The sequence below is a fragment of the Momordica charantia genome (assembly GCF_013281855.1).
Source record: "Momordica charantia cultivar OHB3-1 chromosome 5 unlocalized genomic scaffold, Mcharantia_2.0 BLBB01000005.1, whole genome shotgun sequence".
NCBI lineage: Eukaryota > Viridiplantae > Streptophyta > Magnoliopsida > Cucurbitales > Cucurbitaceae > Momordica > Momordica charantia.
In genome coordinates this window covers 5,650,790-5,665,120 of record NW_028275163.1, presented here as the reverse complement: position 1 = coordinate 5,665,120, position 14,331 = coordinate 5,650,790, and the positions used below count along the sequence as shown (strand labels likewise).

Genomic DNA, 14,331 nt, shown 5'->3' with positions numbered 1-14,331 from the left:
ATTACTCGTTTTTAACGTTAAAACTAATCGATGACAAACTTACTATTTTTATTACCTCATCATTTGAATTTCTTTTGCATCTCATCAACATCCAACGAAATCTCCACTCACCACATTAGATACAGATTTGCCTTCTGTTTTTCTTTAGTACAACGATTGGGGTGGAACGATTCGAATTCATAATCTTTTGATCAAAGATAAATTTCAATTATTGTGTAGTTAAGCTCATGTTGATAATCTGCCTTCAATTGATTTATCTCTCTTGTTCACAAATCACTAAATATCATGTCATATAAACTTATTATCAACCAATTGTAACATTTACCCACATTAAAAGAAAAAGGAGAAACATATCATCGTTGCAAGCATTCAAATTTATGAAGTTAACTAGAATTGCTTAATTTAACCCATATTTAGGGGGCTGAGGAATAATTACTATATTTTTTAGGATGAATTTGTGCCGAAAGATAAAGTTCAGGGTGATTGTAATAAACATTCGTCATTTTAATTTTTATCATGTTATGTAGTGTAAAAGAAAAAAAAATATCAAAATGAACATAGTTGAGCGATAGCACCCTTTACTAGAAAAAAAATGTTAGAAATTTCAATATTAACCTTCCTTACATTTGAACCATGCTCCAATTGTGCCTCCTCCTTCAAATTCCAATTGCTCTAGTAGGGGTACAATTGTAACGAATTTCACACTTTAAGGTAGTTTTTGCAATTTATCCTTTTTAATATTACTCGTTAAATTAAACCAAAATAATAGGCTGACGTGGCTTGATTTGACGTGGCAGCAGCTGCTTCACAATCACACTACTTTCAGTGGAAGCCTAATCGAAGTCAATAATGGCTCCGCCGCTTCCGGATTGAAAGAAACCCACAACAATGGAGCTCTACTCCGCCCTGAATCCTCCGCCGCCGGAGCTCCGTCACCACTCGTTCCCTTCTCTCTCCAACAATCACCACCTCCTCCTCCTCCATCACCGTCGCCGTTCGCTCAAGCATCTCCGCCGGTACCGGCTTCTACATTTGCGAGCGTCCTCCACCGCCGGCGTACCGGCCGTGCCGGAGCAGGCCGGCGGGAAATTAGTGGTGGAGCTTGTCGGAGCGTTCAACGAACTCACCGATAGGATGAACCTCAACTCCGGTAGCTCGTCTGTGATTCTCTTCGTCTCTCTCAAACTGTCGATCCCTATTCTGCGGAGCTTGCCTCTGCTCCCCGATGGCCGCTCCCCTCTCTCCAAGGCCTTGTCTGTGGCTCTTATTCTCGCCGATCTCCAGGTTTTCATCTTCCTCCTCCACTTTTGTTATTGATTGCTAATTTTGATATGGTTAAATTACAAGTTTAGCACATGAACACTCTCAGATTAATACGGTCTATAATGTGTAATAGGTTCTTGATTGATGTTCAAAGTTCATAATATGTCATTAACTTTCAATTAGTGTCTAATAGGATATTTATTTAAAATTAATGAACTTATTAGCATATAATTGAATTATTATGTGTCTAAGAAAATTTTCATCTTTTAATTTATCTTTTAATTTTGTGTCTGAATAAGTCCACGACTATTAGACATGAAGCTAAAAGCTAATGGACTTATCGGATACAAAACTGAACCTTATCGGATACTTTAGGTTCCGTCTGATAACAATCTTATATTTAGTTTTCTAGTTGCAGAAAATTAAGCCAAGAAACATCACTTCCACATATGTTCTATGTTTTGTTATCTAACTTTTTAAAAATCATTTCAAAATCTAAACCTAATATCAAAAACTAAAAAACGTAACTTTTAAAAATTTGTTTTTGTTTTTGAAATTTGGCTAAGAATTCAGATGTGTGGTGAAGAAATGTTAAAAACATACCAAAGAAATCGTAAGGAAACGATCGTAATTTATGAAAACAGAAAGCTACCTTGCCTTAGGAATTCCAATCAATTTGGCCTGTGAAATCACCAAATTGTTTCTCTTGCTTAATATGACAATTTCTTTGTGTTCAATTCAATAATGAGTAAATATTTTGTTCCTCTAACTATTTGGGTCAATCAGTTCTAATTACCAAATCCAATTTTCAACCTGCCTTGACAAGCGCCAATCTTTTCTAACTAGGTGTAACTGTCATCAGGAAAGCTCACCAGTTCCAGGTTCAAATGCCATACACTTTTTTAGTTCTGGTATACACTTGATGTTAGATTCTTGTCGACGATGAGATTGAACTGAATGCTTTCTGTTGCGTATTTTTCGCTTTATTTCTCGTTCTTAATGGGAGTCATATACTTCTCAACAGTCTTTTCTGTGAATTTCAGTCTGCACTTATGTTAGATTTCAGTTATTGATGGATTTTAGAACAAACCATTATCAACAGATGGATGCAGAAGTTATTTCAGCTGGTATTCTTAGAGAGGTTATGGAGGCTGGTGCGATATCCATTCAGGAAGTTAAAAACCAGATAGGCATCAGTACTGCTCATTTACTGCACGAGAGCCTACGAGTGAAGCGGATTCCTTCGAGAGTCGATATTTTTGATGATGATGGTTCTGCTGCTTTAAGAAGATTCTGCCTCACATATTATGACATTAGAGCCTTGATTTTGGACCTGGCTCTAAAGCTTGATATGATGAGGCATATCCAGTTACTGCCAAGGTACCAGCAGCAGATGCTCTCTCTTGAGGTTTTGAAGATACATGCGCCATTAGCATTTGCCGTTGGAGCGAACTTCTTATCACTTCAATTGGAGGATCTTTCGTTTCGGTACTTGTTTCCTTGCTCCTACTTCTATGTCGATTCGTGGTTGCGGAGCCATGAGTCGGGAAGTAAGTCTTTGATTGAAACATACAAGGATCAGCTAGCACAGTCCTTGAAGAATGATCCTGTATTGGCAGATATGGTGGAAGATATTTCTGTCAAAGGTCGCTACAAAAGTCGGTCCAGTACAATGAAGAAGCTCCTAAAAGATGGCCGAAAACTTGAAGAAGTTAATGACATTCTAGGATTACGCGTCATATTGAAGCCTAAGTCTGGGACAGATACATCAAAAGTAGGAGAGAGAGCTTGCTACCGGGCACGGGACATAATAAGATCACAGTGGAAGGAAATACCTCAGAGGACTAAAGACTATATCACGAGGCCGAAACCGAATGGATATAAGAGCTTACACATGGCTGTGGACGTGAGTGACGAGCGTGGGGCTAAGCCGTTGATGGAAATACAGATAAGGACTACGGAGATGGACAAATTGGCAGCTGCTGGAACAGCATCCCATTCACTATACAAGGGAGGTCTCACAGATCCAGAAGAAGTTAGTATCCATTTTCATGGTTTATTAGATTTGCGAGGTTGCTAAGTTTGAGATTGATGTGTTTATTTGTCGATGCTTTTAGGCAAAGCGGCTCAAGGCCAAGATGTTGGCTGCAGCTGAACTTGCTGCTCTACGTCTTAAAGATTTTCCATCCTCTAACTATAAAGGAATACATACCGACCAAAGCGGTCGAGTATTTGGCCTTCTAGACAAGAATGGAGATGGTAGAATAAGCATTGAGGAGCTTGTGGACGTGATGGAAGACCTTGGTGTTGGTGCCCCTGGAGAAGATGCTCGAGAGATGATGCGGCTTCTTGATTCAAATAGTGATGGTTCTCTTAGCTCCGACGAATTCAATTTCTTTCAAAAACAGGTAATGTTTACCCCTGCATTTCAAAGTTTTGAGATCATGATGGTCGCATATTTCCTAAGCACAGAGTTTCCAAAAACATGTTCTTTTCTGGTTGCGAAACATGTTACTGAAAAGCTGTGAGGATCAGCCTCACTTTTTGGTATTAAAACGTAGAATCAAATGCCCTTGGGCAGTACAAAGCCGACCCACCTATTCAAGAGGGTGGGTATTCTCTCCCTAACCTTTTCACAGCACTCAAAACTAGGATGATCTCCTCCTACCTTTTCCTACCCTTTTCTACTACACGTTGCCCTATTACACGATTTAGGTCCCACCAGCTATGGGTCCCACTACCCCAAACCGTTAGCCTCTTTATTCCCCCATCATTCTATTGTACCTAGTACAATTCCCTTTCTACCCTTCCTATGATAAGTCTTCACAATGGGAGGCCTAACAACTACCTCCCCCGTAAGCTCCACCTTGTCCTCAAGGGGGAAATCTGGAAACTGGTTCTACATATCAAAGAACGTTTCCCCATGTAGCTTCCTCCTCTGGCAGGCCTTTCCAACGGATCAATGCCTCTGGCAGTCCCGTGTCCCTGTTGATTCCAGTGGCAAAGACCTCCTCCGGTTCGGCACGCCATTCCCAGTCTTCTGTGAGCTGTTGGGGAGTCAGGTGGATTGGAATGTTGGTTCCCACAGCCTTTTTTAGTTGAGAGACATGGAAGACTGGATGGATTACTGTTTCTGCTGGTAGCTCTAAACGGTATGCCACTGTTCCCACCCTCTGGAGTATTTTATAGGGCCCGAAGTACTTGGCAGCCAATTTCTCATTTCTCCTCTTGGCCAAGGATTTCTGTCGATAAGGTCTAAGCTTGAGGAAAACCATATCCCCGACCTGAAATTCCACTTCTTTCCGGTGAGTGTCCGCCTGTTTCTTCATCCGGTTTTGTGCCTTCAACAAATTGTCTTTCAAGGCTGCTAAAGCTGAGTCACGGTCAGCCAATTGCTGATCCAATGTGGCGTTAGAAGTCTTCTGACTGCCGTAAAACAAAAGTGGAGGTGGGGTGCGGCCATAGACAGCTTGGAAGGGCGTTGTGCCAAGCGACCCATGAAAGGTCGTGTTATACCAGTATTCAGCCCATGACAACCACTGCCCCCACGTCTTAGGTGCTTCACTGCAAAAGCAACGGAGGTAGGTTTCTAGACATTTATTCACTATCTCAGTCTGTCCATCCGTTTGGGGGTGGTAGGCCGTGCTCCTCTTCAATTTAGTACCCTGGATACGAAAGAGCTCGATCGAAAAATTGCTGAGGAAGACCCTGTCTCGATCTGATATGATGGATTGGGGAAATCCATGCAGTCTTACCACCTCGCGAATAAAGGTTGTAGCCACAGATTTCGCCGTGAAAGGATGCTTAAGGGGAATGAAATGAGCATACTTGCTCAGTCTATCCACCACGACGAATATGGTATCCTGCCCCGCAGACTTAGGTAAGCCTTCGACGAAATCCATAGTAATATCCTCCCAAATCCGCTCTGGAATTGCCAAAGGTTGTAATAACCCCGCCGGTGCCGTGGTCAAAGACTTGTTTCGTTGGCAAACGTAGCACTCTTCCACGAAACGTTTCACATCAGCCTTCATACCTTGCCAATACAGCTCGCCTGATATCCTCTTGTAATTCCTAAGAAATCCCGAGTGTCCTCCCATTATGGAGTTGTGATATAGGTGTAGGATAGCAGGCTTCAGTGAGGAATGACTGGAAATGACCATCCTATTCTTGTAGTGGAGCACACCATGTTGTAAACTGAAGTGTGGTGAAGTGTGGTGGCGTATGGATCCCTGCTTGCATATCAGAAATGCTTTTGGACAACTCCGGGTCTGCCTGCACCTCTGCTTTCAAAATCTCTACATCTAGTAACGATGGCACTGTCATGACCGCAAGGTGTGGTCCTATGGGCATGCGCGACAGGGCATCCGCTACCTTATTTTCCAGGCCTGGCTTGTACTGTATCTCAAAGTCATACCCTAAGAGTTTCGAAACCCACTTCTGGTACTCTGGCTGCACGATTTGTTGCTCCAACAAATACTTCAAAGCCTGTTGGTCCGTACGCACAACAAATCTCTGTCCTAGGAGATATGGTCTCCATTTTTGGATTGCCAAGGTTAGTGCCATTAGCTCCCTTTCATAAATAGATTTTGCCTGCCCTTGTCGGGAGAGTGTATGGCTAAAATAGGCAATGGGGCGTTGCTTTTGCATAAGGACCGCTCCAAGGCCAGTTCCTGAGGCATCCGTCTCTATAACAAACGGCAAATTGAAATCTGGTAGGGCAAGTACTGGCAATGTAACCATTGCGGATTTGAGCTTTTGGAAAGCTGCTGTTGCCTGTTCACTCCATTCAAAAGCCTCCTTCTTGAGAAGTTGGGTGAGTGGTGCTGCCAGACTACCATAATTCAGTACAAATTTGCGGTAATACCCGGTGAGGCCCAAGAACCCTCGCAGCTCCTTTAAATTAGTAGGCACGGGCCATTGAAGCATAGCCTTGATTTTCTCAGGGTCGGCTTCCACACCTTCTTCAGACACCCAGTGGCCTAAGTACTCAACCTTTGCTTGAGCAAAACTGCACTTCTTAAAGTTAGCATACAACGAGTGATCTCGCAAGAGGTTGAAGACCACAGTTAAATGAGTAATGTGTGAGTCTAAGTCCGGGCTATAAATCAGAATATCATCAAAGAAAACCAAGACAAACTTACGTAGGAACGGTTGAAATACTTGATTCATGAGGGCTTGGAATGTAGCTGGGGCATTTGTTAACTCAAATGGCATGACAAGGAACTCATAATGTCCCTCGTGCGTTTTGAATGCTGTCTTTTGCACATCTTCAGGAGCCATTCGAATCTGATGGTACCCGGACTTCAGATCAATCTTAGAATAGACACGTGATCCATGTAACTCATCCAGCAGTTCATCTATAACAGGGATAGGAAATTTGTCTGGTACTGTGACATTGTTCAGGGCCCTGTAATCGACACAGAACCTCCAACTCCCATCCTTATTCTTCACCAATATCACAGGACTAGAGAATGGGCTCACGCTTGGTTGAATTATCCCCTTTTGGATCATTTCCTCAATCATTTTCTCGATCTCTGCCTTCTGCACATGGGCATAACGATAAGGCCTTACATTCACGGGGGGAACCCCTTCCTTTATGCGGATCCTATGGTCAATCGCACGCTGTGGGGGCATCTGCTCTGTACTTTGAAATATATCAGTGTACTCATTAAGGAGCTGATGTATTTCGGTCGGTAGTTGCACATCTCTGATCTCTAGATCCCCCCACAGTTTCTACCCCATGAGTAGTTAGGGCCCGCAACTCCACGAAGTACCCTTCATCCGTGTCTTGCCAAGATCTGGAGAGTCGCTTGAGTGACACCTCCATTCGCGCTAGTGTTGGATCGCCCCACAGAAAAATTTTCTTACTGCCCCTCGTGAAAGACATGGTCAAGGCCGGCCAATCGGTCTCCATCTTCCCCATGGACTGGAGCCACTTCATTCCCAATACCACATCCAAGTCGTTTAACTCAATTGGGAGAAAATCTTCTACAACGGTCACCTCTGGCAGCTCCATCACTACTCCACAACAGATCCCTTGCCCCTTAACCGCTTCTCCTGATCCCATCACAATACCATAGTTATATGTTTCGGATTGAGGAATTTTCAATTCCTTGACCAGCCTTATGGAGATGAAATTATGGGTGGCTCCACAATCTAGGAGGACCACCACCTCGTGGCCTTGCAAGGTCCCTTTTAGCTTGATCATTCCGGGCGTCGTCAACCCTACTATGGTGTTCAAATGGCACATCACTGCCTTTCCCTTTTCCTCTGTCCGCTCTAGCTCTTCCAGCTCCGGTTCTACTTCCTCCAACTCGGTCTCATCTCCGTCGTGCACAACGATCACACGGAGTTGCTGGTTTTTACATCGATGCCCCACGGTAAACTTCTCTTCACATTTGAAGCAGAGTCCCCTCTCTCTTCGTTTACGATATTCCTCCTCCGTCAATCGTTTATAGGTGTGCTCCTTCCTGGCCACTGGAGTTACACCGGGAGTCGTTGTCGGGGTTGGTTTATTCAACGTTATCGTGCGAGTGGGTTGGGCTTCAGTGATTCTCACCGATAGCTTCCCTCCCATGGCACCCACCTTCGCATTACGATCTACCGCTCCTTCCCCTGCCTCCTGGACCGTTGTGGCTATGTCCTCGATCAAGAGAGCTCGCTTCATAATCTGTTCCAATCCTATGGGTTCCGTCGACAGTACTTCCGCACGAACCACAGGATCCAATCCATTTAAGAAGGCACACTCCAATACCTCGTCTGTAAGGTGTGGAAGTGGCGCCGAAAGAGCTTCGAAAAGCTCTATATACTCCGAAATGGTTCCTTCCTGTTTAATCGCCAACACCCGCGCACACTGTCGTTTCTCTTTGGATTTCCGAAATCGCAACAATAACCGTATCCTCAAATTTTCCCAGCTGGTGAACCTGTTCCTCTTTTCATGATAACGGTACCACGCGAGGGCTACCCCGTCGAAACTGATCACGAACACTATATGCTTCTCCTCCTCTGATAGCTTGTGAATCTCAAAATACCTCTCAGCCCGAAAAAGCCAGGAATCCGGGTCCGGACCCGTGAAGATTGGCATCTCCACCTTCTTGAATTTATTTCGATCATACCCGTTTTCTTGGATTTGGATAATCCTCGTCGCCTCTGCTGTCTGTTTATCTTTTTGCGTCGACGACTCTCCCAACTGCGATATCGATGAAACAGTAACACCGGTGACGTCTGCGATGAAACCTTCCAACATCGCTTGGATTTTATCTGTCGTCTTCTGTTGTTCATCTACCTTTCCACACAGTGTTGCCATCACCACCTTGAGATCGACAATCTCTCTCTCGGTCGCTTCGCAACGGGATTCCAGTTCCTTCACAGTCATCCTTACGTCTTCTTCTTCTTCCCAGGTATCGATCTGCTCTGATTCCAATTTGTGAGGATCAGCCTCACTTTTTGGTATTAAAACGTAGAATCAAATGCCCTTGGGCAATACAAAGCCGACCCACCTATTCGAGAGGGTGGGTATTCTCTCCCTAACCTTTTCACAGCACTCAAAACTAGGATGATCTCCTCCTACCTTTTCCTACCCTTTTCTACTGCACGTTGCCCTATTACACGATTTAGGTCCCACCAGCTAATGGGTCCCACCACTACCCCAAACCGTTAGCCTCTTTATTCCCCCATCATTCTATTGTACCTAGTACAATTCCCTTTCTACCCTTCCTATGATAAGTCTTCACGATGGGAGGCCTAACAAAAGCTATGCTCTAACCTAGTTGTGATTATATATGTTACATGTTTTTTCACTATTTGGTCATAAATGAGATAAATTACAAATTTTTGTTCTCAGGTTGAATTCATACGCAGCTTGGAAAACAGAGATGATCAGTACAAGACCATCCTCAACCATAAGCTCCAAAACGAGGACGGCGACAATGGTATGATTCAAGTCTACAGCGAAGAGCTTGGCAATCGGCTTGCCATGTAGACTCAGACCCCTATTTATTGGACTGTAGGTAGGAAACTCAAGTTTCTTTCGAGTTACATATCTACACTTCATGATTGTGAATAAATTGTCTATACTGTTGAAAAGAAAAGCTCATTCCTGTGCATCAGAAAATGTACTTTTGGATGGTAAGAACTCGGATAAGATTCAAGCACCATGCGCCTCTCATGGGCCTGATGGCGGGCGGCACAGCGGCGAACCATGCTCGATGGGGTGGGCTCGGGTGCCACATGCACTCGGTATGAGCCTCATTGGGCGTGGGATGTTGCGGTGTTCCTCTTCATCCCACGGTCATCGGAATGTGCGATGCCCATTGTCGGTGCCACCCACACCCCAACGTGCTTGCAAGATGGTGATGCTTGCAGGCTGTCGAGTCTAACTCGAGGTGGGCTTGCTTTGGCAATGATTTTACATAGCTCTTTCGTGGGTTGCCTTTCAAAGAAGAGAGAAAAAAAAAAAGCCTCATATAAGATTCAAGCATATCAAATTTGTTTAGATTTGTGTTTAATGATTCTTTTCTCAAGCTTCTTACATACAAATGAACTTCTGTTCTATTACATCTGATGTGGTGTGTTACATACAAGGGGATACAAAGCAGGCTACTTACTGGCCATGTAATATTTGGCCCTATCTATTATCTACATTTAAACCCACTGATGCACCAATCAAAAGCCTTAATACAAACCCAAATTATGTAATAATAATAATAATAAAAGTCCCATAACTGCACAGCAATTGCTTCTAACATGTACTGTTCAATGTGAATGAACTTGGACTATGCCCTTTGAGCTCCGGGTTTGCGCCCAAATCGTTTGCCAGCCTTTCACACAGCTGCAATTTTGAATTGAATTGAATGTTAGACGTTTGAAAATGTAAAAGGCTGCTTCTTTAGCAGCGCACAAGTTATTGGAATCTAATATAAAACTTGCTACTTCCTGCCTTGTGCTACTAAATGTGTACCTGTCTGTAAGCTGATGACTCTCCAAAAGATTTTTTCAGTTCAACCACCTGAAGCAATGGGCTTATCTCAAAGACCTGTGAGCATAATTCAGTAGATTTTGGTAATGAGGGCAATAAAAGGTATCGGGTTTCAATGAAATTTATATGGGTGTGTTTGGGAGTGCCAAAATCACTTTTCCATTGTCAAAATCATTTCCTTTGTCATTGATCATGTTTGGCAAATTAAAAAATTGATCTGAAGAAAGTTTAAAATCATTTTAAATTTATTTTTAAGATATCACTTAGATGGTGATTTTGAAAAATCAATTATATTTGTAATTATTTTTTTCATAATTATTCATTCTACCGTCACTTCCAAACACACTCTCAAGAAACTTTTACCTCAGCTTCAAATGAGAGATTACTTAGGCTTCTTTGACTTCTCATCTCTTGCATCACTTTCAACTGAAGATGGGGAACATGAAAGGTACGTTACAGTCATGTAGCAAGAAAGAAAAATGTCATGTTATTTTGTAACTTAACGGTAAGGGTCACAAATTTGAGGTGTCGTTTGTCATTTAAAATGGTGGACAAACGATGGCCTACAGCTCCTCTCTTACCAATCCATTTCAATGGAATGGAGATAGCGATATTGACATCTACCAGATTCTTTCAATGCTAATAACTGATTACTAACCTTTCCGCTTTTCTTTTGGACTCGAAATCCCATATCAGTTGCGATAACCTCGATTCTCCCAAGCAAGTCCTTGGCAGAATGGTTGGATGTAAACCTGATCTTCCTCTCAGAAACGTCCTGTGATAATTCAAATTAGAATGTTGAGTAATCAAAGGAGAGTTTAAAACAAGCAAACAAGCCACAGATTGCATAGTCCTGCACTTCACTCTCGCTCACCTCTTTCTCAAAGAAGCCAGATAGATCCAAACTTGAAGACATTCCAATTAACTCGAACGCATTAATGGTAGAGGGAGACTTTGGACTGTTTTCCACGTCAGATGGCTACGCAAAAGATAAAATCCAAAATCCCATCAGTTAAACAACACATCAACGCAGAAGGGAGAAGAAATATAGCTAGATTTCTGTCTCTCTAAATATACCTCATCATGCGTTGAGATGGCATCATCCTCATCAATGAATGGACCCTCCTCATCATCATAACAAGGAGAAGCAGGATTATACTCGGTCTTGAACCACTCATCCTCCTTAATTCCTGCCATTGTAATCCGAGTATTGGGATTGGGGTCAAGAGTTCTCCTTATCAAATTTCTGGCACCTGCTGATAACCATTTGGGTATCTGAAAATCCCCCCTCAAAGTCTACATCCAACGTTCATGCATATAAATATGTTTTCTAAAGGGGAGAGAGAAAAAGAGGGAGGAAGGGATAAAACTTAGGTGCTCACGAGTGAATAGGTATCGTTCTACTTTTCATTGTTAAAAAATCGACAGCTATTTATTCTATTTTCTCTCTCATTCTTTATGCATTTCATCTCTTTTAGTTGGCCATTTTTGAATGGTGGTAAGCAGGAAGTACCTATTTACCGATAAGCACTTAAGTTTTATCTGGGATATATCGAAAGAAGATGAGTTATTTTCTTCTTTTCAAACCTCGGGTTTACATACCTTTTTGTAAAGAAGAGCCAAATTGGTCTCGTCAAAAGGAAGACAAGCCGTCAGAATAACATACAAGATAACCCCACATGACCATATATCCGAGGCGGCTCCTTCGTATCCTCTATTAGCAAGCACCTCTGGTGCAACATAGTTGGGACTTCCACAGGTGGTGTGCAACAGACCATCTTCCTAATGTCGTAAACTATTCATTAATTATAGTTCTTCAACTACTAATGAAGCAGCCTATATAGATCTAGATGTAGATGAACTCAAAAGTAGATATATATAAATATTATATACAGATAATATTACCCTGCAATTCTGTGGTAAAGCACTGAGGCCAAAATCAGAAATCTTAATGTTTCCCTTAGCATCAACAAGCACGTTTTCCAGCTACATGGATTAACCGGCAAGAAATGTTAAGTAAAAAGGAATGAAGACTGAAGAGTGATTATCTTGAGAAATATATGCAAATACCTTGAGATCTCTGTGGTAAACTCCTTTGTCATGGCAGTAGCTGAGCCCATCGATAAGCTGCTGGAAGAGTCTCCGTCCTTCAGCTTCATCCAGCTTACCTTTCGATTCCTAAAACACACACACGCAGTTATCTAATCTCTATTTCAATCGAGGATCCTAATCAAAGCAATAACCAAATTAAATCAATATCAGAAAACACGCTTACGATTCTATCAAACAGTTCTCCGCCAGAGGCGCACTCCAGAACCAAGTAAATCTTCGATTTACTAGCCAAAACCTGCGGCACACAAAACATCCACATGGCACGCTTTTCATCCATAAAACAGAATCGAGCTTCAGTATACGCATTTGAATACGAACCTCGTAAAGTCTGACGACGTTCGGATGCTTGAGGAGCTTGAGCGTGCTTATTTCCCGCTTAATCTGCAATCGATTCCGATTCCGATTCCGATTCCGACTGCGTCAGTTCAGTTCAATGAATAAGAAGAAGACAGAGAGAGAGAGATCGGAGAGAAAACCTGATCGGAGAAGTTGAGATGGAGAATCTTGTTCTTGTCGAGGATCTTGACGGCGTACCGGCGGCCGGAGCGGACGTCGGCGGCCAACTTGACCTTGCCGAAATTGCCTTCTCCGAGCGTTTTCCCCAACTCGTACTTCCCAACTCTCATTCTTCTTCGTCTTCCGCCACTGATTCCGAAATTGCCTCTATCTCTCTCTCCTCTTTAAAATTTTTTTCTTTTTTTTTTTTTTGACTTTTCTTTCGCGCCTTCGATTATTGCACGCTATTTAATTCATAATTAATAATGGGACTGTACCCCACGCGCTTGGACGTGACGTGAGAGCCACTTCCAACGTGAACCACGTACTTTTGACCCCACGCGCTTCGTCGCTTCGTTTTTTTATTTTCTATATCTGATTTTGTTTCTTCTTTAATAATTTTACTCCCATTTTCTTTGAACGATTGCTTTTTTTTTTTTTTTTTAATCTTTTCCGCCGCCCTTGGCCTTACCTGACAATATTGACTCGATACGACACGACGCCGTTCTAACCTGAGAATCTGATCTGACACGCTGCTTCGTCTAATAGAGAATGTGAAAGTTGTGCCACAAGAAAAAAAAATTAGTTAAATATAATTGGAATTTTCTCTTTTACCCTTTTTGGAACTTTCAAATTTGTTAGCCAAATTTTCGTGAGTGTTCGGACTACCTTACCATATTTGGTTACTAGAGAATTATGAGCAATTAATTGCTACGAATTTTCTCTCAAAGTCTTCTTTTTTTATGCTTTGTTGCTGTCTTTTTCTCTCTACCTTATTTAGTCTCTCTCCAAATTCGTCATGAATCTCAATGAAAATTGACTTTGTAAAAGAGAAATGGGTGCTTCGACGTTCAAGTTAGTATAGGTATGAATTGTTTCCTTTTCAAATTAATATCAAGATTTGTGTGTACTCGATAATCAATTTACTCTAGGCATTTATAGACAACTAACGACTAAATTATAACAGCCCAAGATATCTCATCTGAAAATGGCGGAGCAACATGCAGAGTGGTGACAGGTGGACGGTTAGAGGTAGATATGTCCGAATTCCCCATGGCCAAACTTCCAAAATCAACTAGTTTACTACTAGCAATGGTCGTCTATTTAAGTTCGGACTTCTCAAGCTAGACTTTGTGTCAACTTCAACGAGTGACACGTAGAACGTTTTCGACCCCTGACAAGTTTTTTCTAATAGCTTCGTGTTCATGCCACTATCAGGGCTAAATAATTTTCTTTTCTTGTTATTTTCATCTAAAAGAAGAGAAGTTTGTGTTATGGGAGCAAGTAATTCAACATTTATTATTTTACGTGCATACTTTTTGATCCTTTGATGATATGTTATCGTATCCACTTTATATGTAAATTTATATATGAAAAATATTACTAATAAATAATGATTTATATGAAGCGAGCTTGAGTATCACTCACCAACTAAGATTTTAGTAACATTTTTTTAGATTGGATGATTGAATTCTGACTCACAC

At 42.0% G+C, this 14,331-nt stretch overlaps 3 protein-coding genes across 5 annotated transcripts; 1 reads left to right on the top strand and 2 right to left on the bottom strand.

Moving 5' to 3' along the window:
• The first annotated feature begins 829 nt into the window (after positions 1-829).
• CRSH (Ca2+-activated RelA/spot-like protein) lies at positions 830-9,823 on the top strand. 3 transcript variants are annotated; one of them, XM_022282412.2, is made up of 5 exons: positions 830-1,284; positions 2,366-3,298; positions 3,381-3,671; positions 9,107-9,272; positions 9,373-9,823. In XM_022282412.2, the coding sequence occupies exons 1-4, from the start codon at positions 889-891 to the stop codon at positions 9,242-9,244; spliced, it is 1,758 nt and encodes a 585-aa protein (XP_022138104.1). In that variant the 5' UTR covers positions 830-888; the 3' UTR covers positions 9,245-9,272; positions 9,373-9,823. The 3 variants fall into 3 exon arrangements, with proteins under 3 accessions (XP_022138104.1, XP_022138103.1, XP_087980396.1); XM_022282411.2 differs by having other exon boundaries at positions 9,355-9,823; XM_088124270.1 differs by adding an exon at positions 2,110-2,174 and having other exon boundaries at positions 1,145-1,284; positions 9,107-9,376.
• On the bottom strand, positions 6,932-8,638 carry LOC148211192 (uncharacterized). The gene has a single exon (XM_088123882.1). The coding sequence runs from the start codon at positions 8,636-8,638 to the stop codon at positions 6,932-6,934; it is 1,707 nt and encodes a 568-aa protein (XP_087980008.1).
• Positions 9,730-13,060, bottom strand: LOC111009305 (CBL-interacting serine/threonine-protein kinase 1). Its single transcript, XM_022282356.2, has 12 exons — positions 12,829-13,060; positions 12,671-12,733; positions 12,516-12,587; positions 12,311-12,418; positions 12,146-12,226; positions 11,843-12,022; positions 11,318-11,536; positions 11,115-11,219; positions 10,899-11,015; positions 10,604-10,666; positions 10,223-10,297; positions 9,730-10,093 (listed from the first exon to the last, which is right to left on the bottom strand). The coding sequence occupies exons 1-12, from the start codon at positions 12,976-12,978 to the stop codon at positions 10,004-10,006; spliced, it is 1,323 nt and encodes a 440-aa protein (XP_022138048.2). The 5' UTR covers positions 12,979-13,060; the 3' UTR covers positions 9,730-10,003.
• Between the last annotated feature and the right edge of the window lie 1,271 nt (positions 13,061-14,331).

What these genes read in the sequence shown, in the direction of transcription:
- LOC111009305 (XM_022282356.2), bottom strand. Translation starts at nt 12,978, where the DNA reads ATGAGAGTTGGGAAGTACGAGTTGGGGAAAACGCTCGGAGAAGGCAAT. An exon ending in ATCTCAACTTCTCCGATCAG is followed by an intron (nt 12,734 to 12,828) that starts GTTTTCTCTCCG and finishes AATCGATTGCAG; the next exon opens with ATTAAGCGGGAAATAAGCAC. An exon ending in TTTACCACAGAGATCTCAAG is followed by an intron (nt 12,227 to 12,310) that starts GTATTTGCATAT and finishes TAATCCATGTAG; the next exon opens with CTGGAAAACGTGCTTGTTGA.
- CRSH (XM_022282412.2), top strand. Translation starts at nt 889, where the DNA reads ATGGAGCTCTACTCCGCCCTGAATCCTCCGCCGCCGGAGCTCCGTCAC. An exon ending in TTATTCTCGCCGATCTCCAG is followed by an intron (nt 1,285 to 2,365) that starts GTTTTCATCTTC and finishes CATTATCAACAG; the next exon opens with ATGGATGCAGAAGTTATTTC. An exon ending in GTCTCACAGATCCAGAAGAA is followed by an intron (nt 3,299 to 3,380) that starts GTTAGTATCCAT and finishes CGATGCTTTTAG; the next exon opens with GCAAAGCGGCTCAAGGCCAA.
- LOC148211192 (XM_088123882.1), bottom strand. Translation starts at nt 8,638, where the DNA reads ATGACTGTGAAGGAACTGGAATCCCGTTGCGAAGCGACCGAGAGAGAG.